General features: G+C 41.9%; 6 protein-coding genes across 6 annotated transcripts; 1 reads left to right on the forward strand and 5 right to left on the reverse strand.

The window, feature by feature from the left end:
• Window positions 1–1,154: 1,154 nt before the first annotated feature.
• LOC6561324 lies at window positions 1,155–2,066 on the reverse strand. Its single transcript, XM_001986173.3, has 2 exons — window positions 1,406–2,066; window positions 1,155–1,349 (listed from the first exon to the last, which is right to left on the reverse strand). The coding sequence occupies exons 1-2, from the start codon at window positions 1,997–1,999 to the stop codon at window positions 1,251–1,253; spliced, it is 693 nt and encodes a 230-aa protein (XP_001986209.1). The 5' UTR covers window positions 2,000–2,066; the 3' UTR covers window positions 1,155–1,250.
• An 8,701-nt stretch (window positions 2,067–10,767) lies between these two features.
• Window positions 10,768–14,200, reverse strand: LOC6561325 (ras-related protein RHN1). The gene is made up of 3 exons (XM_001986174.2): window positions 13,956–14,200; window positions 12,694–12,821; window positions 10,768–11,925 (listed from the first exon to the last, which is right to left on the reverse strand). Exons 1-3 carry the CDS (start codon window positions 13,996–13,998, stop codon window positions 11,317–11,319), a joined length of 780 nt encoding a protein of 259 aa, XP_001986210.1. The 5' UTR covers window positions 13,999–14,200; the 3' UTR covers window positions 10,768–11,316.
• Window positions 14,201–15,356: 1,156 nt separating this feature from the next.
• LOC6560512 lies at window positions 15,357–19,586 on the forward strand. The gene is made up of 9 exons (XM_001986175.2): window positions 15,357–15,556; window positions 15,788–15,868; window positions 15,947–17,013; window positions 17,075–17,209; window positions 17,275–17,409; window positions 17,470–17,528; window positions 17,640–18,286; window positions 18,424–18,584; window positions 18,651–19,586. Exons 2-9 carry the CDS (start codon window positions 15,803–15,805, stop codon window positions 19,303–19,305), a joined length of 2,925 nt encoding a protein of 974 aa, XP_001986211.1. The 5' UTR covers window positions 15,357–15,556; window positions 15,788–15,802; the 3' UTR covers window positions 19,306–19,586.
• Window positions 19,587–19,593: 7 nt separating this feature from the next.
• On the reverse strand, window positions 19,594–22,583 carry LOC6560513 (protein brown). The gene is made up of 5 exons (XM_001986176.3): window positions 22,090–22,583; window positions 21,699–21,931; window positions 21,050–21,639; window positions 20,033–20,892; window positions 19,594–19,908 (listed from the first exon to the last, which is right to left on the reverse strand). Exons 1-5 carry the CDS (start codon window positions 22,250–22,252, stop codon window positions 19,721–19,723), a joined length of 2,034 nt encoding a protein of 677 aa, XP_001986212.1. The 5' UTR covers window positions 22,253–22,583; the 3' UTR covers window positions 19,594–19,720.
• Window positions 22,584–23,275: 692 nt separating this feature from the next.
• On the reverse strand, window positions 23,276–24,461 carry LOC6560275 (queuosine salvage protein). The gene is made up of 3 exons (XM_001986177.2): window positions 24,330–24,461; window positions 24,150–24,269; window positions 23,276–24,098 (listed from the first exon to the last, which is right to left on the reverse strand). The coding sequence occupies exons 1-3, from the start codon at window positions 24,448–24,450 to the stop codon at window positions 23,323–23,325; spliced, it is 1,017 nt and encodes a 338-aa protein (XP_001986213.1). The 5' UTR covers window positions 24,451–24,461; the 3' UTR covers window positions 23,276–23,322.
• Window positions 24,462–24,639: 178 nt separating this feature from the next.
• Window positions 24,640–25,665, reverse strand: LOC6559598 (mitochondrial cardiolipin hydrolase). The gene is made up of 2 exons (XM_032734374.1): window positions 25,609–25,665; window positions 24,640–25,554 (listed from the first exon to the last, which is right to left on the reverse strand). Coding segments are annotated over exons 1-2 (717 nt in total). The 5' UTR covers window positions 25,610–25,665; the 3' UTR covers window positions 24,640–24,838.
• Window positions 25,666–26,713: the final 1,048 nt, after the last annotated feature.

The raw sequence follows: 26,713 nt of genomic DNA on the forward strand, positions 1-26,713 counted from the left end.
TCTACGCTCTCTCTCTCTCTCTCCCTCTCTCTGTCTCAGGCTTTGTGCGGGTATTGGTGTGTGTGTTTGAGTGTATATTTTTGGCCACGCACGTACGCAGCTTGTTGGCTGGGCAAGCGATTTGTTTATACATTTATAATGCATAATGGCATTGAATTTGGCTCACACGAGCACACCAAGCGCTCGAGACAAATCAGGGGCACGAGCACAAACAGATCGTTATTTTGTTAATTTAATAAGCGCACTGGCGACACACACACACACACATATACAACAACAGGTGCCACGCCCACCTGTCCCGTCCACACACAAACAGCAAGTCACGTCGCGCACATAAATCAATTGCCATGAGAAGGTGCCACGTGCGACATGAAAACTGCACGATTGCATGTGTTCTACATGGGAGCCCCCACAGGACCAACGCCAGCACCAGGCCCAAAACAGCCTCTGCACTTGTTACATTTGCTTTTTGTTCCTGCTGCCGGCTATTTTGGCAAAGCGACGGCTGAAATTGGGCTAACTACCAACTGTCCGTCGGCTGTCGTTTTGGCCATAAATTGAGCGCATGCAATGAAAGTGTAACGGGCGTTAATTTGCTTGTCAAGTGCGCCAAATGGTGAAACTGGCTGCCAGCTCGCTAAATGATAATCTCATACGACTCCATTGCGTCACACGAGCCAAATCTGGCAGCAGTGCCAACAAATGCCACTTTAAAAATGCTGCACATCTGGTATAACATATGACATAGATTCTAATTGGATGACATCATCTTTTTGTTTCAGGATAAATCATTTTGTTGAATTGCATACATAAATAAACGTTTCCGACAGATTCTAACATAACTATTGAGTTGCTCCGGATCTATTGGCAAAACAAAAATGTATATTTTTTAGAAAGGGTATTTCTATTTGGAATATTGATCAATCTATTGCAAAGCTATGTTTTGTAACTAAAGTTTACATATAAGCAAAGTTATTCGAAATCAAAAGTCTTCTCTGCAAATTATATGTAGTAAAAACTGCCCAAAAATGTTTATCTTTTGAATATCAGTAGAGTTTTGTTAAAGTTAAGACAGTGGAAAATTTAAATCGAGTTTATACCATAATATCATATTCAGGGCTAATTGAAAGAATATTGATTAATCGATAGTTATGTCAAGTCAACAGATCCAGCAATAGTTTTTCTATATTGGTTCTACATGTACATGGAAGTTATCATACAGAGAAATTGTTTAGTGACTGTCCGTGCTGTCACCAGCTGAGAATGGTCATAACGCCACGAAGCAGCTGTGGCAGATCCCAGCCATTGCGACGCAGGACACGCATCGGACGCACCACATCGCGTTTCATCTGTAAAGAATGAATTTGGAAATGAGCCAGTTATCAGCGCGGTTCGCTTAACTTACCATATTGGTGCGCATATGCGACTGGAATTCGGGCGAGTTGACTATGTCAACAAAGAGGGCAAAATTGCTTTTCCTCGAGCGAGACTTGGCGGTGTATTCGTGCACCGCCTGATGGGGCATGGCAGCCAGAAGATCACCCATAAAAGTGTGACCCTTCAGTTGCTTGCAGTCGCAGTTCTTGTCGGGCAACGGTGGCGGTACAGTCACACAGGAAATAATATCGACAATGTTCTCAATATCACTGGTGTCCACACCACCGGAGCGCAGCTCCTCCAGCATCAAATGGTAGCCATCACTCTGCTGCAACTGCTGGGCAACGATTTGGAAATGTGTCGTGTTATAATAGCACATTGCCTTGCGAAACTTGCTATCGCATTGATAATGCGACTGGATGAGATCCATCAGTGTATTCTTATCAATGGTCTCACGCAGCGCCTGGAAATTGTCACAGAGCGTATCGTTGCCATCGCGGTCGCCCTCATCGTCCGGACACTCTTCGACCGGTTCCGATTCGTCGGCCTGGGCCACTCCGTCCTGAAATGCAATCACTGCAAAAAGGCCGCAGAAGAGCGCAAATATCTTTAATTGTAGCATTATCGACCTTCCGAAGATTTCACTTGAGTCCAACTCGAGTGTTGTTGTGCGCTTTTATAGGCCAACTAACTGTTGGACATTGTTGTTACAAGCATTTCCTTTCAGCGGCTACTTGGACTGCTTATCGGGCAACACGCGCCAATTAGTCTAATTAGCAAGTCGCAGCAGCAACAACTCTCTCTGACAACGAATTCACTTATCAGTGAATTACAAACCATCGACCACTTCACTAAGACCACCCCTAAAGGGGCAACATTCGAACACAACGTGTTACATGTCAAACACGGTGTATGAAATATCGAGAAAATGAATTTAAAGCTTTGCGAGACAGGTTTCAGGCATCCATGGCAACGTCATTTTGCGACTGGTTCATTAGCAAACGCTAGAAATAAATTCATTCATGAAAAGCCATAAGTACCACTTACTTAAATTTCACTTTGACCTATGCTGTCTAATTGACATGTCAGACCAGTGCACGAGGCAAGTTAAGTCCCTGATACGATAAACATTTGGCCACAAAATTTCTAAACTGCACTCATATGCTCTCTTTGAGCTTAACTCTCCTTTTCAAATAACTTTCGGTCTGCACAGGCAGCCAACAACAAGTGCTCACATGAACTTACTATATATCCACAGATTGGGTGAACAGAGAATAGGATTTGGGCAATTGTCTGCAGACAGCACTTGAACCAACTTGGACAACTTGAAATTTACCTAATTGGCATAGCAATTCCAAGCGGCAAGAGAATAAAGGAAAGAAAAAAAGGAAAGGAAAAAGCTATGAAACATTTCAATCGTCATTAGATTTGTGTTTTATCCATATTTGGTTTTTAGTCGTCAGCCTTACTCACAACAACGACACACACTCAAATCTATACACTGTACAAGCTACACACACACACACACACACACACACACTCACACTCACACACATATAGTGATTACTATTGTAAGCTCAGACTTTAGTTGAGAACGGACAACGAACAATATGTTTGCCAGTGAATTGAAGTGGACCGGAAATACTAGTTGACCATTCCATTGTGTATGTATTTCATTTTGTTTTCTTTTTTTTGTATATCTGACACTCCTTTTGCATTTGTTTATTTGTACTCAATGCATGTTTTGAGTTTTATTTTACAAAATCTGTATATTTTATAAATTTGTGTGTATTTATTGTTATTGGTTTGCTGCACAACTAAGAACTATCTAAACGAAAAGATGGATTTACGATAATTTAAATTGATATATTATTGAATAGCTTTTGTATTCATTATGCTTTTATAAACACGCACAAATATGCATTTGAAATCAAGGCAATCAAGGATTCCTTTTTGTTACATACAAATGTATATTTGTCTGTACACATTCCATAGAAAATTGCTAAGCTCTATTGGACTCGGCAGTCAGTCAAAGGTTAAGTCAAAGTTATACAACTGTCAGTAGAAGTGGAAACCAAAGTTGAACGGGCAACTGTTCAGTTCTTATAACGATATAGCATCATGATAAATAAAGTGCGCTGTTCACCAGCCCATGATTGCGATATGTCCCCGATGTGATTAAATTGCCTCGTGCTGCTATTGCTGTGTGCATATTTAAAGACTTTCAGTTGAGCAGACCACAATAAATTAAAATAAAAGTCAAAATTAAAGTAGCAGGCAAAACTCACACACAGAATTTGTTATTGTGTTGTAAAAGTGTTGCCTACTTTTAGGCTGGGCTGGCAATTTGTGTCATGTGGTCGCTGTCATTTGCAATAGATTTTCATGCAATTAGTTTTATCTGCTAATAGAATGTCACTGGCCAAGCGAACCACAAGCAATTGACTCTCTATACATGGATGTGTGTGTGTGTGTTTGGGTGTGTGGTTACGTGTGTGGGTGTGTTAACAAATTGCATTTTTTGCTTTGCTTACGAGAGCAGTTTGAGATTTTGCGCATCGACCACAAAACACAACCGAAAATGTTTCACTTCGATGTACATGTGTTTGTCTGTGCGTGTGTGTGTGTGCGAGTGTGTGTGTATGTGCGTGTGTCGATGACAGTTCCACAGACTCATGTACAATGCCATTTTCATTTCCCTGGATAATTTACTCAATTAGGCTGGCAACTTGAAGGCTCTGTGGCATTTGTGAGAATCGCTTTATTATTGCACTCAAAGAAGGAGATGTTAGGTTGGCATGGGAATGGGCATCTAGATGGATAGATAGTGCTTGATTGTTACGACTGACGCGAGTTGGCCATATAACGTCTTAAGATAAGCTCAAGCACAAGCACAAGCACATCCACATATACATACATGAGTCGTCGCATTGATAATACCTGTCCCAATGATGTCTACTTGGCAGAAACTTGAATACCAAACTAACGCCGATAAACAGGCTTAATTAGCGACAGAGCTGAAAGTCAACAGACTGCCGCATTAATCCAAATTTCAAACAAACAAACACACACATATATGTACATACATTTATACATATATATATGTATATGTATAGTCACTACGCATACAAATAAAATTAATTCCAGTTAAGCCCTTGGCAGGCAAGTTTTCTATGGGGTCTCGTTAGGCTTAGGTTCTGCTTGGTGCTCTGTTTCTGTTTCTGTTTCTGCTGCTGTAGCATCATTGACTTGCTTGCTTAATTATGTGCAAGCAACAATGATTTTAATATTATCCAGCCAGACAATAAGCAGAGCCCAGACAATCATGCCTCCCCCCAAAGCAAAGCAGTAGCTAGACAAGAGCCGATTGCACGTTGTCCATAACACAGGAAATTTATACGCTGGATTAAACCGGAATGATCGAATTTAAATTCAACTCGTGTTCAGGTGCAAAGTGCCCGACAGATAAATGACGTTCCACATCTGCGACGTCAGCAGACAAATGATGTGATGCTGTGTAAATCAGTGAACCCTGGAGAGACCTACACTTTGGATTGACATAAGAAATGTTCAGCTTAAAGTGCCCAATTCTAATACAGTTCATTCACTTGTTATCTACAATTTGAGTTGAGCAACAGCGACAAAAACAAACCTGTTGCCAGCTGACAAAGTCAATGACAGACCATTTTTTTGTAGGCCACACGGTTTTTTGTTCGAGGGTGCTCGAAACGCGGTACATAGAAAAAGTCGGCTAGGTCGTCTTAGTTAGAAGTCCCAGCTAAACAATTAAAAAGGTAAATGGAATGCGGAGGTAAGCAATACATACACACACACACACACACAAAAAGAGATAGCATACCCACTGACAGCAAAAGTGAATATAACGAGCGAAGCAGAACAACAGCAACTAAAACAACATCCAAATGGCACACACTCATCGCAGTTACATTTCTCAATTTTTATGACAGCTCGTCGCTTGTTGTGAGTGCGAGTGCGAGTGTGAATGAGTGCACGAGTGAGTGAGTGCGTGAGCCAGTGCGATTGAGTCTGCGAGTGGGCGGTTCTTTATCTGTAAAATGTTTAGAGCAAAACATAAAGATGCAAATAAGCATAGGGAATATGCGACTAAGAGCTACCCAAAAGAAAACAGAATTATTAAATGATAATTGAAAAAGAACACGTGGAAAATTAAATAAGATAATTACTAAAATATTTACATTATTTTAATTATCGTTATATTACACACTCGCTAGATGATAGCAAAGCAACTGATTTATATTTGAGAATTTTCATTTTCCAATAATTTTCTGGCTGCTTGGAACTATTAAAAATAAACATTGAAGATACCAAAATCTTTAAGCTATGCTAACCATGTTTGCTATATTTATTTCAAATTTAATTTGACTTAAATTGTTTCAAAATTATCGTTCAAGATGCCAATGGATATCCACTTGAACAGATTCCCAGTTGGGCAATAATCATTAAGAGATTTCGAGCGTATCCAGGCATATGCGTATAATAGCTTTGACTATGCTAATTTTAAAATTCAATGGCTTTTAATAACAGTAACGATAACGGTTTCATGTTTAGGCCCCAAATGGCGACACATTTACCTATTAAATCGCAGATAGGGTATCAATGTGTGGCAAGAATGAAGTTGCTGGCACAGTTACGCCGTCTCGAGTCTAGACTAGAATTGAGCCCTTATGTATGACACACACACACACACACACATGTACAGTATATATCTGTATATTTATTAAGAAAGGCAACGAAGCAGACATCAACCAACACACACACGCAAATAAATACACACCCACGAAGAGTGTGACGGTGCACAATGAAAATGCCTATGGGGTCCAATGTGTTTGCGCAGCTGTTGGCTTGAGGTTTATCACTTTAATGGCTGCCATATTTGCTGAGCTTCCATTTCCATTTACTACTACAATGTGTATGTGTGTGTGTGTGTGTGTGAGTGTGAGTGGTGATGGGAAAGGTGTGTACCTGATTCACCTTTCAGCTCGCTCGCAACCAAATTGGCAACATGAGTTGGCGCAAGCAAAAAAGTAATTTGCGAGCAAATTATGATAAATTGAAATTGTGTTTTCGCCTGGCACTGCACATCAATTCCAGTGTACAGCAAACAATAACAGTGTACAACAGTTAAGGGCGCAAAATTCCGCGTTTCCTGTAAAATGAGTACAATAAGCAGCTGAGCTGCAAATCTCTATTAAAAGTTGCCCAAAATTTTGACACTGTGCAATTTATAGCAACTTTTGTAATTAATTAAGAGTTTTGTATTCAAAACTTAAATTGATACAATTTAACAGCTGAACAATTTTTGTGGCAACAACAACAACAACATGAGCAAGTTCAAAGCAATTGGCAATTTGAAGCAAGCCATTGAATGAAATGCAAATCGAATTCACTTCCTTGGGCGATGCCAAGGGGAAAACCTCTTAACACAACGTGTTTACCATAAATAAGTTAAGGGAATCCGGACTGCAAAAAATTGTAATCCAAACTACACACAGCAGAGACAGACAGTCAGAGAGAGAGATAGAGAGAGAGAGAGAGAGAGGAAGTCTGAGAGAGAGAGAGAAAGAGAGAGAGACAGAGTTACATCATGCCAACTGTGCTTTATTCGGTAGCAAAGACATTGGAATGCAGCTCAATTAAAATGGCATTAAATTCCATTTGGATTGCTTTTTCAAGCTGCCAACACTCGTCGCCTGCCACACCCTAAGCCCACCTGCTCCTGTACCCTACTGCTGCACCCACCCCCACCGCCCCCATCAGGCCATCGTTGACATTGCCTTTGCTTGCTGATGCTGAGCAGCTGTCTATGCATTTGGGACTTAAGCCTGAGACAGCTGCTCAAGCACTTGCAACCCAGGGCCTCCACTTCCACCATCCTCAACCACCTCAAGTCTCTCAGTCGTTGTCTTGGTCTCTCTACTACATCTACTACACTCTCCATTCCGGCTGCATTCCCTGCTGTGGTCTTTTCCATGTCAGCGACTGCTACGTTTAACTTGTCAGTGCCAAGAGCTGGTATATTTCAACAATTTTCCGCACACAGTTTTTTTTGCCTGGTTGCCTCTTGTTTGTATATAATGGGTTCTGTGGAGTAGCTTAAAGCAATACGCAATTGCATTAGAAATAAATTTGAATTTGATTTATTTGGAATTTGTGGCTATTTGTTTCGCATTTGCATGGGCAAACAGCAAATAAGTGGTGAATCTATCTATCCATGTCACAAGTGATAAAAGTGTTTCCCAAAAGTTTTTTTTTTTGTGTTTAGTTTTTCTAAGCTGTTCTGACCACAGCTGTTGCAAATACAAAAATACCAAACGGAAAATGCATGGTCCACCAAACTATACTCACATATCAAGGGTTAGGGGGATGTCCGGCATAAAGTATGCATCAGCAACGAGCGCACTGAGCTGCAGTTCGGAAACCTTGCCACCTGTTAAATATTCAAAATCATGTGCATGGCAGCGGCAATGCCCGCAGCTAGGGGATGTGTGGGGGATGTGAGGAGTCGGGTGCGGGGTGTGGCGAATGGGGTGTTCGATGAGGCAGCTTGACATAAACACCTCGCATCAATACAATAGAAGCGAAGCAACAATCAACAACAACAATAACAACTCAAACACCCAGCAAATTTCGTTCGTTTGCATATTTGATTTGTGTTTGTTTGTTTGTATTTTCAATTTATGTGGCATTGAGAAATTTAAGCGTATATGCATGGAACATCCAGACACACACTTAAAGAGACTCGTACATATGCCGAGCTGAACATATAACACACACAATCCATGTACTATAAATGTGTGTATATGCTATAGAAATTCTTTTTATTTTAATCTCTTCGCTATTATCTGAAATACTTAAATAAAATACGCGAAAACAGGCGCAAAAGATTGGCAACCAAATTCATTGAGAGCTTAAAATATATCAACTAAAGTAGCCAGTGGGGAATTCCCGCAAAAAAGGTTCTTCAATGATTGTAGAAAAAATTATGTTTTATCAAAAAAAAGGAGTACTCAAAACTATTAGAGAAATGTGCTTATCTATTTATATTCTAAGTTTGAGTAGCTTAAATATAAACACATTTGAAGCTGACATAAAGAACATATATCTTAACCTCACATATATATGTATATGATATTTTACCTTTGTCTAATGATTAACGATTGACTCGTGGACAAAGTAAATTTACTTTCTAAGGCAAATACAATCAAAGTTGCTGCCAGGCCACAAATTGCTAATGGGCGATAATTTAGTGTGGCACTTTGGCCTGTTATCAAGTGTAAGCTGTGTGTAGGTAAATACCTGCAAGCGCATATGTAAATAAAGTAAGCAATTTGGGTGCGGTTAAGCCAACTGTAAATTTCAAAAAGTCGCCGTAGTTGATGATACTAAACATGAATGCCAGTGGCCTGCCTGCCGAGTCCTCTGACTGCGTGACCTTTGATTACATTGATGCATTTCTAGATCATTAAGTCTGCCGTCTAAGCACCATTAGCAGCCATGTCAATATGTGTGTGTGTGTATGTGTGGTATGTGTCTGTGTGTGTGTGTTTGTGGCGTTGTGCGGTGATGCGGTGCAGTGTGGTTAGCTGTGGCCTAGTGTGTGCCATCTTGCCACAATTTAAAGACATTTGACTCCGAACACCGCATGTCGCCACAATCTATGTATAGGTATAGGTATAGGTTATAGGTGTGTGTCTGTGTGTGTTCGTATTAAGATAGGTGTGAGTACATTTGAACATCGCTTCCGGATGAGTGCACCAACACATAGCCACAACAAGAGCGCTTCCTTTATGAGAGTGCTCGACTAGGAAATGCTCTGTTGGAAGTTAGCACAGTGCACGTTCTAGTCGAGGACTCTCACAAAGTATCTATAAAATGTTAAACATTTTGAAACCTTATTTTGTCTGCGTTTCATTAATAACTTCTGTGCTTATTGTTCTCTCTTCATGAGACTTGCAGTTCATTCACCCTTTAAAAGTGAAATCATTTCACTTCATCGGTGTATGTCGCAAGTAGTTTAGCTTACAAACTCTGGCATATTCTTGAGTGCTTAATTTTACTAATAATAATATATATTTAAAAAAAGAAAACATATTTATTTCAACGTTTTCGTATCAAATACATACATATTCATTTTTTCCTGTCACACCTACTTAACACCAACCAATTCACTATCTTTTAAATAGGTGTAACTTACTTCGAAATGAATGAATTTTATTTAATAGCGCATTTCTACAATTACTAATCTTAAAAACTAATCATTGTTATTAAGATAAGTAACAAAAAAGCTAATGTAAGAGTTTTATATACATTTAAAAAAATAAAAAACACAACATGGATATATATTCTCTTCAGTTTAGACAAATGTACACTAAATTTAAGAATAGAAAACCACTGGCTTTTAGAAAGATGCATTCTTCCGCAGGCTTAGTAAGCTGAGTGAAAAGAATGGCGTATTGTCTAGAATCAAATCCATGTTTGTTCTGATTGTAGATCCCTGTAGAACTCTGCTGGAGAATAATTCCTATGGAAATGCTTTGGTTTTATTTATGGCATCAATTTGACATTTTGATGATGACAGGGTATACGACGAAGTCGAGTCAACTCATTTGTCGCCTAATGGTAAATCAATGCGCTCGCCCAGTGGTCCAAAGTATATCCTGCAGCCAGCCTAGCGGGAGGCATCTGTGGTTCATCCAGCTTCAATTTCACAAACAGGCATCATCATCAGCATCAGCATCGTCATCAGCAGCAAACAGTAACAGTAACAGTAACGGGCAGCAGTAGATGAAAGAGATTTAAGGTTCAGGTCCAGTGCTTCGCAAATGTGTTGATGACACTTGAATGAGTTTTGGTCTTTTGTCAGTTGTCAGTTGTGTTGTGTTGTGCTTTTGACGTTGGCTTTAACATCGGCGTCTTACGCTAAATTGCGCGTATTATTTATACATAAGAAATCAACTGACCATAAGTTTTGTATATTAGCTAATCGGCAAGTTGGTCATGGCCAAAGCTTTATGTACATCCAACGAGACCATATCCCAACCCCCAACCCAATCCAAAGTGCCACAAAACTCAGTTAGCGAGTGCGTCGCAAATCTTGATAAAGCTGCTAGATAAGTCATTAGAATGCTACTTAACTCTCTTGTTTGCTCTGGCAATTGTAACCCTTGGCTCTGCGGCACATTAAATTCCAATTACATGACAAGTTACTGCTGTTAATGGCCAAGTTAATGCATTTGCAGCAGGCAGGGGTGCGTTAGCTTAAGTGCTTAAGTTCGGGCGTGGCCCACTAACACATTATGCATACCTTTTATATGTTCAAGTCAGTTTAAATATATATATAAATGTATGTGTATATGTATATTTGTTTATATAAGTATTTATATATATTTGTTGTATAAAGTACGAGTTTGTACATGAATTGAGTGTGTTTGTTTGTTTGATTGTTTGTGTTGTTAATATGTATGTGATTAAGCATTCAAGTCAAGTGAGCTTCATGCAATGCCGTTGCTTGTTAATATTTATAAATAATATACATTTAGGCATTTGCTTGTTACACTTATTAGTTAACTTAAAACTAGCTTACAATTAGCAGCCACGAGTTTGAGGAGAGTGTGTTTCTGTGTTTATTTGTGTGGGTGTCTATTAAATGCGGGCTCCTTGTCAAGCCAACAACAAGCTGCCCCAAGGCTGCAGTGCTTGTTATCCTATCAGTTGTTTTGTTTGTTATTATATTTACTGTTTTTATGGAGTGGTCTTGTATTTGGATTTGATTTAGATTCGAGTGCAGGAGCGCATAACTAAAGAGTAAACCTGTTTAATTAGCATCACATTGGTTTAGAAAACAGTTAACAGAATCTCTGCTGCATTTCCCTGTTCTTTCCCCGTTCCTTGTTCCATTTAGTAGCAGCACCAGCGCGGCTTCTCCACCTCCCCGAGGGCAATGTGCTCGATGGCCCACGAGGGCGTCTCCAGACGACCCTCGCCCGTCGCCTTCACATCCTGCCCGTCCACCGGTATGCCAATGTGCACATAGGGCAGCCGGAACGCCGCACTGTCCGGATTACGTGCGAGGGCAGCGGCTGTGTAGCTGAAGGCAGTGTTGCTGTTGGTGTACGCCAGCGAATCGCTCGACTCGAAGGAGCGCAACGAATGACTCTTGCCCTCATCGGCCAGCCGCACCAGTCCCATCGCCGTCGACAGAAAGACCTGCTCCAGTCCCTGGTCCGTTTCGGTGGATGTCTCAAAGTAGGTGGCGCCAATAGAGCTGGCGAATAGATAAGCCTCATCACGTGAGACGGCACGCTGGGATTGCATATCCATTTTGTTGCCGACGAGCGTCAGTATCATTGGATCTTGAACATTGCGATGCAGCTCCTGTATCCATGATTTAATTTCGGTGAATGTCTTATATTGTGTCATATCAAATACCAAAATGGCTGCGTTCGCATTCCGATAATACATGGGTGCAACGGCTCTGAAACGCTCCTGTCCGGCCGTATCCCAGATCTGCAATTTCAAGTGGAATATGAGTACTCAATCAAAGTGGCAAGCAACAAAAGCACAAAAGTACACAAAAAAAAAAAAACACAAAAAGAAAAACCAAGCACACAATTGGGGTTCAGCACTCATGACTTGGAACTTTAATTGAGCCATTCTGCGTTTATTCTGCAATTTCGGTCTTTATATGCGTTCGCTTTCGCTTTCCCACAACAATAATAACAATCATACTGCTCTGCGCTCAGCTTTATGGTTCTGCACAATTCAAATCTTCATAAAAATTTGGGGCAACGACATATCCAGAAAGCAAGCCAAACAAAGAGCTAATAATCTGTGCACAACGCGCCACCAAAAACTATTTGCCATTATGCGCTCTACATGAATTCATAAATACATACATAGACAAACATACGTAAATACAAACATACGTAAATACAAACATATATATGTATATACTTATGCTATATAAAAGTAAAATCAAAATCGCGCTGCAGAATATACGAGCAGCCATTTGTGATAGGGGTGGCAACCCTAGCTTAGGGAGAAAGCTCCTTTTAGCTTATCAATAAACTATAAAAAAAATAAAAACAAAAAAAAAAACAAACCGAGAGAAAAGTTAAGGCAATAAACACAAAGTGCACTGGACCAAAAAGCATAAAAAAAAAACACATCAACAAGAAAACGCAAATAAAATGACCAACAAATAACAACATTAAATCCAAGCAAGAGAAGAAAAAATAAAATAAAATCCAACTGTTTCAATCCCTCCTTACTCACTTGTAGTTTAATTTTGACATTCTCCAGGATGATGTTGCAGGTGAAAAAGGAGACGGCTATCGTCGGCTCCTCGCTGCGATGGAGAGCGTTCTTAATGTATTTGATGACTAAACGTGATTTGCCCACGCCTGAAACAACAAAAAATATAACATTTTGAAAGATAAGCAGCAATCAACTAATATAAAAAAAAGAGAGTTTATTATCAAAGAAATGTTCGGTTTAGCTTGCCATATCAACAAACTAAAATGAGTCGCTATTTTTTTTTTATGAAGATATTAAATCACTTATAAATACAAACATATAAAATCACCCTTTAGCAATCATTCAACAAAGACATTATATATTGCCTGTTGCTAAGCAATAAAAATTATTTACGAATCAGATTCAACTAAAATGATTCACACTAATTCATTTAATACTTATTGCTTTTCCATCAGCAATACGAATTATTTACGAAATAGAATCTAAGCTCCAAATATGCAAAGCATTCTTGTGTTCTGCATCTATTTTTAGAAAATTTTACTACTCGGCACAAACAAATGGCCGTACAAATAATACTTATCGGATAAATAAACAAAGTGAGGTCTACTTAAAAAAAATAGAAGAAATAACGAAAGAAAACAAAAGGTGCAATTGAGACACAACTAGTCATAAACAGGTGATAAGAAAACGGTAACCGAATTATGTTCACACATTTATATGTAAACAGTAAACAAAACAAATAAAAATGATTCTCTGCTATAGTTGTTATTGCGAAAATCCCCAGAAGACGATACGATATCGTTGCTGACTCATTTTATAATGTAAAAAGTACAGTTTAAGCAACAACCAAGGCTTAATATAATGCAAGGGGATAATTCCATTTGCACTGTAAACACACATAATATGTGTGTATATGTGCGTGTGCGTGTTATGTGAGTTTTGCATGTGTGGTTGAAATTCATAAGCCAACTGACCTTGCAAAAGAACTGTACAATAAGCAAACTACAAGTGTGCACAAAAGCACGAAAAAAAATGGCCAAAGTTCGTTGCTTTTCTGCGATTCTTGTACAAATGTCTGGAGTTGTAGTTTACCGTTGCCCCGCAAAGCTTTTCAAGGCTGTTGCTTATCGATTCGAGCGCGAGAAACTGCAGGCTCAGCTTTAGTATCTGTTATCTGAGTGATAGCGCTGAAAAACACTGCAAGTAACGGGCTAAATACTGGGATGAGATACACCCAACTGTCTTGAAGTGCTTCAAATTGTCAAATAGTTTAACCTTACCTCGCGAGCCAAGCACAACAACTTTGCCCTCAATTCCACGCATATTATTAGCAAATCAGTTGTTTGGCATTTTGCGTAGTTGTTGACAGAGCAAAGTACTGCATGTACATGTACTTTGGTGCAGTAGTTTAACAAGAGAAACTTTGTTGTCCGCTCAGCCAGCTTTATTATCGCACTGTCCAATTGAGGCACGCTTTGAATGCGTTTTACTGTTGTTTACTAGCGCTTGTTGTACTTTCCATAATAATATGATGAGTATTTTTTTATTGTTTTGCTAAAATTAATCGATGATTTCGATGAGTGCATTAGAAAACAGCTGTGAACTGTTTTCGTCCATCCCTATTAGTGGTGGATGTGTGATGCAGTGTATTTTCTGGTCCCCAGCTGTTAAACCAGGGCTGCATGCACTGGTTTGAATATTGTCTTACATTCGTATGTCAAGAGTGCTTAATTTATGTGAAGTCCATGTAAATATTATTTTAGTATTGTTGAAAATATGTAAAAGATCAATACAACATTCCGATTACTAATGTTAATAACAGAAGATATCGATACTGCGCTCGATAACTTTACTTAAGAATACATTGAATAAATTCTTCTTAGTCTAACCGCCAAACCTAGTGCGTCACTTTTTGCCGCTTTAAAAACCCAACAGGTTATGGGCCCAGGCATAAAAGAAAAAGTTGAATGAAACTAAGGTTATGCTGAAAAGCCGCGTCATGATTAAAACAGAATCGTCGACAGTAAATCTTACAAACGTTCTTTATGTGCCACAATTACAATGCAACTTTATTTCGGTGAGCAGAGCAGTAAAAGGAGGCTGCACTGTAAACTTCAAAAACAATCATGTGTGTGTATGTGACGAAAACGGTAAAACTCTGATTATTGCGAATCTTAGAAGCAATTTATTTCTGTGTGAAATAACCAAAACAATAAATGCAGTGTTCCAGCAGATGCAGCAGCAGCAAAGGCACCGGCGAAGATAACGGTAACACCGATACCAATAAAAGTGATGCACTAGGTTTGGCGGTTAGACTAAGAAGAATTTTGTCAATGTATTCTTAAGTAAAGATATCGAGCGCAGTATCGATATCTCCTGTTATTAACATCAGTAATCGGAATGTTGTATTGATCTTTTACATATTTTCAACACTCCCCCTCAATACACATTATTGACAATTAATTTTAAAAACCAACTTAAACTGAAATAAAAACCAATTGTGAAATACAAAATAAGGCGCAATACCCTTAATGTGAGTAGTATCGTTTTCATTCAGTATATATGTATATCGGCGTTTGCTTGCAAGTATCGATATACATGACATCTATCGACATGCATAGAGCCGCCGCCAATTTCTTGGTGACAGATGTTCGTGCAGGCAGCACGCACAACTTGCAAAAACAATATTTTCCTTATTAAATATAACTATTTAATGTTTAGCTAATTAAACGAATATTAATGCAATAACTGCTAAAGCAACGCCCACCACTAACAATTGGTGAAAGTAGGGAAAGTGAGAGAGAAAATTGCAACAAATGCGCGCGCGTTTTTTGCTTGATGTTGCCGCATCATAAAGTGAAAAAGTGCCACATTTCAAGAGGTAAATGCATCAAGTTAATCCCGATTCACAGGCAAATGCTTGAACCTAATTCCCTGGTGTACATAAATCCCTAGACCCGCCCGCTGTGCTTTTGGCTATAAGCAAAGCCCAATTTCTATTTTTGTTGGAAACGCGCCTGTACAAAAAGAAAAAATATATCGGGACAAAAAAGCGCAATGCAAAACATTAAAACTTAAGTTGCATTTTAAATAATTAATGATTAATTTGTAGTTGAAGCCGTGGAGAATGGCAGCAATTAACTCGCTGAAGATCAACAACAGCTACGATTCGGATCCATCCACGGGCAGCGCGGTGAGAAGCAGTTGAAAATGTTTAATCTAACAATAATCAATTAATTACAATGCAAAATACAAATCGAATTTGTTGCAGTCTTCGCTCAGTGATAACAATGATTGCCAAATATCTGACGAGGAGAACATGAATCTACCATATCTGCTTAAGCCCAAATCACTGAGCACGCCCCAAACAAATGCTGCCAACAACAACAAAGTGAGTTCCCAGACAAGCAGCCAAGAGTCCCAGTTTCGTGGCTTTGGCGACAGTCCCTATGGCCAGGTGAATCAGCAGCTTTATGGCTCACAGCTGCAGCATCTGCAATTGCCCGAACCGAAGGAGCAGCGGCAATCAGCAAAGCAACCGGATTCTGCTCCTGGGTTAACCATTTTCCCACGGTTCTTTAACTGCATCCTCGAGGAGAATAGCTGCAATGCTGTCGATATGCCGGCAACTGCAATTACAACTGGTGCAACTGTTGCAGCAACCACAACAGACACCTTATCCTTTGATGGCAAAATCAAGAGTCTGAGCGAGGCGCCAAGCACATCGCAGCCGCAAAGCAAGTTGCCACAGCATGCGGCACAGTTGTCGGAATCGTTTATATACAAGAAAATCAATAACGAACGCTCGCCCGACTTGTTTGCGGATAGTGACGAGGATGAATGCGATGAGCCATCGGACAAGGGGCTGGGCGCAACGCTCGAGGATCTGCCCGAGGCGCTGGAGGAGAGTCAATGCGTCAGCGAGGCGCCATCGTTGAGTCACAATGCTAGCGTCCGTTACTCTCTCACAGCGCCCACCGAGTCTAGTTTCGTCGACGAGCAGACAACAATGGATGCTCAGCTCGCGAGCAGCGATCTCCGCCAGCATTTCATCGAGAATTGTCGCCGAGAACGTGAGCTTTACCGTCGCATACGGCGCTCGTTGCAGGGTGTTCGTCCGCCGCCCACGGTGACCATGCCGGATATCGATGTGATCAGCACGGTGGTCAGCATGAAAGCCACTGTGCTCAACTTTCTAGTTGCACCCACGCTGCCATCGAGCATCGAGGACAGTGGCATCTGTGCCACAGCCTCGCTGCTGAAGCCCACGCACAGCTTGGCCGAAACTCAGTCAATGAGCTGGCGTGAAGTCCTCGGCGTGCGACAACATGGACTGAGGTAAGCCTTTACTGAGAAATTAAAGTAAAAAGCAACTCTTTTTAACTGGAATTGTTTTCAGCTACAACTTAAACAAAGCAGCCGAACAAAATGAATACCTCAGCTTGTCGGTGGTAGAGCGTTATGTGGGCGCAGAGACTGCCACTTCCTATGTCCGATCGCCGTCCAGTGCCAAAAAGCGCAATATGCGCCTAAAGTGAGTCGTAAACTTATTGTTAAAACAAACTATTGACTAATTGTAATTGTGTTTCACGCTTGCAGAATGCTCACAAAATCACCAGGCAACCGGCTTAGTCACTTGGCCAAGCGGCGAGCCATATTCTCATCGGCCAATTTGGCCACAAACTCCATCAAATTGAACAGTTCCATTGGACCGCAAATAATGTTGGATAAGAAGTGAGTCGCTGCTATTTACAATCACTAATTGGAAATGAACTAAAACAATTTATATTGCAGAAAGGAACGGAAGCGAAAAGCAACACCAAAACGCAAAACACCTGGCAGCAAAAAGAAAGGTTTGTTTATTTATAGTTTGGATATTTAAATGCTAAAATCAAAGCTATACATTCCTATATATATTCCTTAATTGATGCTGCATGAAATTGAATTCCCTTGCATATTTGCAGCTCGCAAAACGCCGTCTTCGTCGGCGCGCAAGCGCCTTTATCGCACCGATCTCGTCAAGCCTGGTCCATCGCGTGAAACCTCCAAACGCGCGCTATTCCAAAGCCCGGCCAAGTCGCTGCAGCAACAACAGCAGCAGACACTAATACCACCCAAACCGCTCTTCAAGCCAGAGATTGCGAATCGCGTGGAGCGGTCAAAGCGAGCACTCTTTTCCCCCGACAATGGCAGCCAACAGCAGAGTGTGGCATGTGCCGCTGCTGCTGTTGCTGCTGCTGCCAGCGTTAGCAATAAGCTGGAGACACTGCTCAAGCGCAAGCGCAACGCTTATGAGGATGATGATGTCGCCGAGCTGGCGAGTCAGAGCAACAAGCTCTTCCGCGGCAGCATCGGTTTGACGCCACGCGCTCTCAAGATAAAGAGTCAGAGCTTTTGCATTGGAGCTGGTTCCTCCACGACGGCGATGCAACAAACGCCAAACGCCTCCCTGCAGCAGACGACTACGAGCAGCATTCGCCTTGGCCACGGCCTCAGTGGCAGCACCAGCAATTTGGCCAGCTGCAGCACGCCAACTGGCATCAAATTGCAACGTGCCCATTCGGAGATGAGTGCAACGCCCCAAAGCGCCATGACGGACAATCAGCGCAAGGTGAGCTCTTCAAACTTGTTTACAATTATTTATTTATTTATTTACAAAAAGTAAAAACAAAAAGATTCAATTGAATCTAATACGAGGGCGTACCTAAACTCTAAATTACAACTATCTAATTGCCTTTCTCGTTGCAGAAACTGTTGTGGGCCGTGTCGCAGGCGCTGCAGGACAGAAAGATATCCGCCAAACACGAGAATTTCCGTCAAAATGCTGCGGACTTGGCGCGCATTGTTAAGCGCATCTTTCAGGAGTTCCACCAGGGCCACACCACCAGCAACAGCGAAACTCTGCTGCGGTGCGTATTCTACTCGATATTTAGTACTTAAGTGATCATATATTATATATACCCAATCCTCTGCAGGTTGGCCAAAAAGTATGCGTTCAGCGTGATAGCTGGCAAGCAACCGGATGACATTTATCTGCAGGCACGCATCCACGAGAGTGAGGCGAAACGGCAGACAGGCACACGTCTGTCCGGCTACATTGGACCCGAGGAGTTTGCGCAACGCAAGCTGCTCTTGTCCCAGAGTTCCACATCGACGCAGCTTATGCGGATCGCTGCTGATGGTGGCTCGATTCACAATCTGTTTGGCAGCGAGAACTCCATCGACTCGTTTGGCTTCAGCCAATTGAGTCAGGGTACTGTGACAACATCAGTCTCTGCCTCCGCATCGCAGTCCAGTTTAATGGACCGCATCTCGGAGGAGCTGTTCGCCAAGCAGCGGCAGCCACAGCTGCAGCATCAGCAACTGCCTATTCAGCCAAGTCCTTCGCTGCAAAACAGCTCATCGAAGAGCAATTTGGGCAGTTTGGCGCTGCGCGAAAATGTGCACTGCGAGCAGCGACGCTCGGCGCAAAAGAACTTCACCGGCAAGGATCAGCGCAACATCAGTCCCTACTACGGTGGCAACAGCAACAGCAACAGTTCCGCCCGCAAGCTGCACAACGTCCCAACGGCAACCAATGGTGGCGACTCTGGCGCCAAGGCAAAGCGACAAATTTCATTTGATAGCTAAATTGTATTTTATTGTTGCACTTCAAAACGTCCCGGCCTGTTAGATATGCTAATATTGTATTTATTTTTGCAAAATGTTCCACACTGATTGGGTTGTTTTTGCTTAGCCTAATTTATTTAGTTCGCGGTAATCGGTTCATATTAGAGTACTTTAATAGAGACTAACGACTATATACGTAAATATACAATTAAAAACATGAACTGCAATATTTGTTCGCTGAAAACACAATCAATTTGAAATTTGTAACTGAAATTGCTACTTATGAAAATGAATACAAATATATATATATATAGTATATATTATATATAAGGTAAAACTTTTATTCGGCTGGCACTATAACTACTAACTAGGTAAATAGAAATGCGTCTAAGCAATTGTCAAACTGAATAGCATAAAAATTAAATAAAAGCCCAACTCAATAATAACCACTGCGATTTATATATCGACGCACCAGCGTAAACGAGACAATGTGAAACACCAATGCCACCATCAGAAGGCTAACACAATCCAGCCAATAGGTGTTGTCGGCGGTGCGAAAGGACGCCTGCTGCAGCACCTCCAGTCCAGTCTTCACGCACGGATGATCCTCGTTGACCGGACAATCTGGAGGAAGAGTCCAAAATACAAGTATTGAAAATATATAACTATTAGTTGGCAGTGCAATTTTTTAATAGAGAATAATCTATTTGATCGAGTGCAAATCTTTTTGAATGTCAGAGCAGCTTACCAATGTTGTCAATGTCAATCCAAAAGTTATACATCAGCGCCTCGTTGGAGTAGAAGAAGAGGGAGAAATACTTAAGCAGCGGCACGGAATCGACATTCATGTAGGTGCCGCCGAAGATGAGAAAAATCAGGTCGAATGGTGCCGCACACTCCGATGCCATTTTGTCCGTCTCGAAGAGGCTGGAGAGGAAGATGCCGTAGCCAACGGCCGCGGTGGCCGAGAGACTCATCAGGAAGCCCATCGTGATGTAGAGCAGAAAGCCCCTTGTGTAATATATCGATGCATAGATGACGGACAGGAAAACATAACCCTTGAAGAAGGCCACCGGGATGAAGGAGACAACCAGAGCCACATAGTAAGCGGATAGACTGTAGGTGCCCTCGCCCACCTCGCGCCTAATGATGGGCAGGGCGGCGGGAAAGATGTAGGTGACACCGTAACTGAACGTGAAAATCATCTCGTTGCTCAGCATGAAGATGGAGCCACCCACATCCTGCACGGTGCGCTGCGTCAATCCACCAACTCCCGAGTACAACAGCGACAGCGTGGCAGCGGTGATCATAAAGAAGCCAAAGCCAATCAGTCCTGTCTTGATGTTGCGCAGATCCTCGGTCATGAAGCGTACGATCAGCAGATATACCTGATATATCCAGCGTATCTTCCGGAAGTTCTGCACATGCTTCAGATAATCACCACTATAATGCTTCGGCAGCAGCCAACTGCCGCTATAGAGTCCGTCCGTTTCATGCTCATATTTCGCGCGAAGAAGCTCGCCAGCACTCTCCGCACCCTTGCTATCCACCAGAGTCTTGACGTAGTAGTCCGCCGGATTGCAGTTCAGTGGCAGCTCAAAGCCCAGGCTGTTATGGTCATATTTAATATATGATAATAGAATAAAAAAAATGGGTCAAAATTAATAAGCAATTTAGAAACATCTAACTAGGAATTAAGAAATGAATAGCCTGCATTTTTAGAGGCACAACGTTTTCCATGTAGTGGAAAGTGTTTCGCACTTACTCTGTGAAAAACTTGGCCGCCTGCTCGGTGCGTCCCTGGTAAACGATGCGTCCGGCATCCATGAGAATGATGTGCGTGAAGAGCTCAAAGATGTCGGATGTGGGCTGATGGATGGAACAGATGGCCGCCTTTTTGGTGGTGCCATTTGGACTCCGATTGAACATGTCCAGCGTGGGCAGATCCTTCATCGCTTCAGGCAGCAGGAGGCTCTCTTTCGATTTGTTATCCATCATAATTTCCATTTCGAAGGAGTTGCTGCCATTGTGGCTCTCATCACTGCCGAAGGAGTCCTCGCCATAGACCTGAGTCAGGGAATGCTTTGAAATGCGTTTGCGGGTGCACAGATGACGCAATGTCTTGATGACCGTATAGGCACTGAAGCTGTCCAAACCGGTGGTGGGCTCATCGCAAAACAGAAAGATCGGATCTGTGATGAGTTCCTCGGCCAGGCTGAGACGCTTTCGCTCCCCGCCAGACAGCTGCTGGATGCGTGTGTGTGCCGCATCCCGCAAACCAACCGCCAGCAGCAGATCCGTGACCCGTTGCCGTTTCTCCGCCTTGGTGGTGCGACGATGCATCTTGAAGTGGGACTAGGTGGATAAGACGGGTTTAATTCAGCGCTGTGGACTGTGGCTGCAGGAAGACCCACCATAAAATACAAATGCTCGTAGGCGGTAAAGGTTTTAACATTGATCTCAAACTGCGGCAGAAAACTGGAGATGCGTGTCATCTGATCCCGATTCATGGCCATGCCATTTAAAACCACATCTCCGGTTAGATTACCGCGCAAACGTTGCGAAATCGCTGCCAGCAATGTGGTTTTACCCACCCCCGATCCGCCCACAATGGCGATGAGGTCGCCCGTCTTCAGGTGACCGCTGACTGCAAGACAGAGACAGAGAGAGACAGAGAGACAATGAGAGAAAGAGAGAGAGAGAGAGAGAGAGAGAAAACCACCAGCACCACAATTATTTGGATTGGACAACTTGGGCATGTTGTTGTTTTGGTTGTTGTTGTTGTTTCCCAGCGTCTGATCTTACCGTCATTTAAAATGCGCAATTCACGTTTCTTCCGGCACTCGTTCCAGAAACTGTAGTTGCTCTGCTCCTGGGCGGGCACATAGTAGTTGAGGTGCTTCCACTCCAGGCACAAGCCACCAACACCACCACCACCACCACCAGCATCATCCGCGTCCCTTGGCATCGCCACAGCCGAGTTCAATGTACTGCAACCTAAATTGACGAAACTCAAATTTCTTTCCGGATTTTGGTATTTGGTTTTGAGTCGTGTGCAGCAGCTGCCGATTTTGGAGCTGCACTAAATCCACTTTTATCACTTGGCTGTCAGCCTAATCTTATCATATGATTTTATCTTCTTATATTTGTTATTTGCATTTTGCTCTTGGCTCACACGACAAATTCGTCACTCATTGGGGGGGGAGAACCATCAATCTGTGCCCGTCTAGAGAAATACTCGGAGAAAGAGTTGAAGACGGAGATGGAGACTAGTCTAGTCGCAGTTAACCGTAGACAACCGTTCGCGCCAAAGAGCTCACGTCAACTGTGAATCGGGCTCGTTGAGGTTGGCATTTTCTACCCCCAACACGGGTAACATTAAACTTTTGACCGCCTTTTGGCTTAACCAGCTAATTGTCGCTTATCAATCTTTACATATGTATGTATGTCTCGCTGTGCAAATAAATGTGTCTCGTGTCTGTCTACACACACATACATACGACTATATATATGTATATATAAATATAAATATATATTATTTTATGTTTTCTCCATCATTTCTGGTTGAACGCAGACAACGCCAAGCATTTATTCAAGTCAATAGCCAGTGGAATACCTTTCAGGAATGCCGCCAAAGAGCACCGGTTAGTCCATCAAAATAAGTACAGTGAAACTTCTTCAAGTGGAACCAACTCACTCAACACAATTAGATTATTTATTTATTTTATTTTTAAAAATTATGCCTTATTAGCGAGTATATAACTAGGCTTCGACAAGGGATAATTATAATTAAGAGATTTCATTCTTTAATCATTCTTTGTTATTTTCGGCACACTTTATCTCTCTCGACAACAAGAAGCTGTTATCTCTTTCATTAATTATTTAAACAACATTTATGCAATGACAATATAATTTTCTATAAGCGGAAACATTGACAAACTGAGAAAGTCGCAGCGTTGATGCGCTTTCTAGACCATTAACTAGAGTCGAATAGTGGACAATAAATCTGTTTATTTCGTTATAATCAAGTCAAGATATTTAATAGTAAATGCTGAGCACTTTGTGGAATGGAATGTACTCCAATTCGGTGGCATGTTCCCGTCTATAATCCCAGAGATACTGATCGATGAGTATGGAATTGACATTACGAGCATCGACATCGGGATGCTTCTGCTTGAGTATCTCCAGCACGCGATCCTTGACCTGCTCGATGATGTAAATGGAGGCGCCACGTATTTCCACCTCCCTGGCATCGCCATTTTGTAGAATGGTGTCCTGCTTGAGCAGCTCCATCAACTCGGAGCTGTACTCCAAGCTGCCAAAGTGCACCAGGACTTGGGGTACGCGGTAATCCGCAAACATGGTCACCTTCTCGATGTCACTGAAGTGACCGAGTCCTTCGCCACGATAGCAGGACCACAAATCACCCACAAGAATTTGGACACGCTTCCAAATTGCGACACGCTCGCCAGCAAACTCAGCCTCATCCCGGTAACAGGGAAACTCGGCCACAACCAGCTGCAGCAACTCCACAGCCGAATGCTTGGCTGCTTTGACCACATTCTCAAACTGGCCATTCCATTTGGCCAGCAGACGCTCTCCCACCTGATGCAGGCACTCCAAGCGCTGTTCGAGCAGCGGCATCTTTGTGGCAGCATCATCCGCCCGGAATATGTGCGACAACGTGTCCAGGTCCAGTTTGGAGTAGAATTCGGGATTCGTCATGTCCAATCCATCGGCTATGGCTCGATTTATCGCAGCACACAGCGCAAAATAGCCGGTGTAGCCATTTACCTTGTATTTGGTGTAGTTTGCTAAACACAACTCCAGTTAATATCGATTATTAATCATATGGCATTACTCACTTGGTGTCCAGAAGCAAAAGTTCAGTGTATCCACTATGAAAATCCAGTTGGCTGCGTGCAAATCTTCCTTCCTCGGATGCAATTCGTGTTGCGAGAAATTCTCCACATCGATGCGCTTGGCTGAGAGCACATGTCATATGTCTATATATATATGATTATGTATACTTGATGTTCACTTACCAATTACACCACTCACAATTTCCTCGACCAGGCGTTCGATGCCTGCTGGCAGCACTTTTAAATATTTTGCATGGCGCACAATGTGTTCGCCAGATTCGCGCGGATTTAGCGTGATGCTCATCTTGGCAAGCGTTCTCTAATAATGGAATATCGATAAGTTTGGCTCTTTAAGTGTGATCGGGATGAGATATAGTCTTCTAGTTGTGTTTCTATCGAAAATGGGCGATAAGAATGGAATCTAATGGGAATCTTTAACAATAAATGAAACCATGAAAATGATGAATACATTTTTGTAACTTAAAATGGCAATTTATTCATTTTTGTCTGGAACGTAATTTGTGTGTTTCCAACTCATTGGCATGTTTCTTATTATATATTTGTATATCAATTTAAAATCACATTTGTAAATGAGATGCAGGAAACTATGTTAAGCATAAGGAACTTGAGCATCTAAACTATACAAAAACAAACGAATAATTCGAATTAAAGTCGAGAATTGTATGCTGCTCTCACAGCGAAGTTTGAACAAGTTTGGGCAATTTTTTGGCTTCCAAAGAGTTCCACAAGCGGTTGAATTCCGCCTCAAATGTGCTGACCAGTTGAGGTTGCGTGCTGATTACCATACTCTCCCAGTTGGAGGTACAGCCGCTGTCCGTCCAGTTGAGGGAACCGTTAATCAGTGTGGGCTGTGGTGGCCCAAAACTCCTGCGCCTGCGCTGGCAAATCTGTTCGACACGCACACAGCCATCTATCACACAGAATTTGTGATGCATAATGTAGCGGGAGGTGACGGTTCGCACCAGGACACCCAACGTAATCATACGGCTGATGGCCGCACTCAGATCATAGGATGACGAATACTTGTTGAGGATGATGCGCACGATGACGCCGCGCCTGTGGGCAGCCAACAGGGCGCGCTCCAAGCTCACCGAATTGAGGGTGAACATGGCCAGGTCGATGCTATACTTGGCCCGACCCAGCTCCTGGACGATCTGATCCACCAGACGATCCACGCAGTACTCGTTCGTACAAACGCATTTGGTGCCTGCTTGGTTGTGCTTGCGGTGCTCCTGCAGGCACTGGTAGCGCAGCTCATTGAACATGAACACCTCGTGAAGCTCTCTCTGCGGCTTCAATTGATCGCGGATCAATTTGCCGAGGTGCCACAGGGTAACGGTGCCGAAGCCTAAGCCAAAGCCAATGCCAATTGTTGCCCAATGGTGCACTGCAAATTAAAACATGTTTGTAGATATTATTTGCGTTTGTTTACGCTGCTTACTATTTGGATTTGACAATATTTTACGCGCTCTTCTTCTGAATGACAGTCTGCTGTGAGCTAACTCACCGGTACTGATTCGATTCATGAACTGAAGAACCATTTTCATATATCGATAGTTATCAAATTAAGCACCGGTATCAACATAATGAGCTTTGATATATTTTGATGGTGGTTATCGGCAATCCACCATAGAAGCGGCAACTGCTCCGAAATGGAAATAGAAAATTATGGATGAAGAATGATTTTAGTCTTCAAGAAAAAAGTGTACTTATAAACAAACGCCGTAAAGGCGAGAAACTTAATTCTTTAAATTTCTCTTTCTTCATTAATCGTGTCGATTTGAATTCGTGTTTGCTTAATTAAAATAAACATAATATATCTTTTGTTTACCTACTGACAGCGACAATTATTACTCGTTTTTATGCGCATTCAACTTTTAAATGACCCGCTTAGTATCAATTTCAAATGTTAAACAGTACTCTGTTCAGTTAACATATGTATGTAAATAACATTCCTTCATAACATTCTGAACATCGATATGTTCCATTTGAATGCGATAGTTTTGCTAGTGTATGCACACATTTTACGAGTGAAATATCCATTTTGGCGCGCAATGTGCAGCATTTGAAATGAGCAACAGCCCGCCCATTTATAAATTCAACAAAATTTTCAAGTATTTATTAAGTATAATCTGCGCACAGTAAAGTCAATGACAGTAGCCAACATTTATAACGCTGACTTGAGTAAGAGCAGGTTAATTGTCTTGGTAAGCTTCATAGACTTGCTTTATGACACGCGTAATTCGACTCAAAATACGCAATTAAACAAAAACTTCTTGACTGGAAAAATATTTGCATAAGTTGAGGGCAAACAAATGTGAGGATGTCACGTTCCGCCAGGATAACTTGCTAACTTGTTGTTCTCGTTGTTCTTGTTGTTGTTGTTGCTAACTTGTCATTATAAGCAGACACACACACACACACACACTTGGAGGCAACTAACGAACAAGGGTTGCGCTAAAGTGTAGATTAATAGCTGGGGCGTTGGGTTAAGGAAGGAGGATGGTGAGTGGTTGGTGTTGTTGTTGTTGGTGTCTCTGACAGAA

The sequence above is a fragment of the Drosophila grimshawi genome, unplaced genomic scaffold (genome assembly GCF_018153295.1).
Source record: "Drosophila grimshawi isolate 15287-2541.00 unplaced genomic scaffold, ASM1815329v1 contig_1367, whole genome shotgun sequence".
In the NCBI taxonomy this organism is placed as follows: domain Eukaryota; kingdom Metazoa; phylum Arthropoda; class Insecta; order Diptera; family Drosophilidae; genus Drosophila; species Drosophila grimshawi.

Coding starts and splice junctions, on each gene's coding strand:
- LOC6561325 (XM_001986174.2), bottom strand. CDS start 13,998: ATGCGTGGAATTGAGGGCAAAGTTGTTGTGCTTGGCTCGCGAG. Junction 12,822..13,955: donor TGTTGTGCTTGGCTCGCGAG/GTAAGGTTAAAC, acceptor TTGTTGTTTCAG/GCGTGGGCAAATCACGTTTA. Junction 11,926..12,693: donor ATGTCAAAATTAAACTACAA/GTGAGTAAGGAG, acceptor TTGAAATTGCAG/ATCTGGGATACGGCCGGACA.
- LOC6560513 (XM_001986176.3), bottom strand. CDS start 22,252: ATGCCAAGGGACGCGGATGATGCTGGTGGTGGTGGTGGTGGTGTTGGT. Junction 21,932..22,089: donor ATTGCGCATTTTAAATGACG/GTAAGATCAGAC, acceptor TCTGTCTTGCAG/TCAGCGGTCACCTGAAGACG. Junction 21,640..21,698: donor ACGAGCATTTGTATTTTATG/GTGGGTCTTCCT, acceptor TTATCCACCTAG/TCCCACTTCAAGATGCATCG.
- LOC6560275 (XM_001986177.2), bottom strand. CDS start 24,450: ATGAGCATCACGCTAAATCCGCGCGAATCTGGCGAACACATTGTGCGC. Junction 24,270..24,329: donor AATTGTGAGTGGTGTAATTG/GTAAGTGAACAT, acceptor ATGTGCTCTCAG/CCAAGCGCATCGATGTGGAG. Junction 24,099..24,149: donor CTTTTGCTTCTGGACACCAA/GTGAGTAATGCC, acceptor AGTTGTGTTTAG/CAAACTACACCAAATACAAG.
- LOC6561324 (XM_001986173.3), bottom strand. CDS start 1,999: ATGCTACAATTAAAGATATTTGCGCTCTTCTGCGGCCTTTTTGCAGTG. Junction 1,350..1,405: donor CGCATATGCGCACCAATATG/GTAAGTTAAGCG, acceptor CATTCTTTACAG/ATGAAACGCGATGTGGTGCG.
- LOC6560512 (XM_001986175.2), top strand. CDS start 15,803: ATGGCAGCAATTAACTCGCTGAAGATCAACAACAGCTACGATTCGGAT. Junction 18,287..18,423: donor TGACGGACAATCAGCGCAAG/GTGAGCTCTTCA, acceptor TTCTCGTTGCAG/AAACTGTTGTGGGCCGTGTC. Junction 18,585..18,650: donor AACAGCGAAACTCTGCTGCG/GTGCGTATTCTA, acceptor AATCCTCTGCAG/GTTGGCCAAAAAGTATGCGT.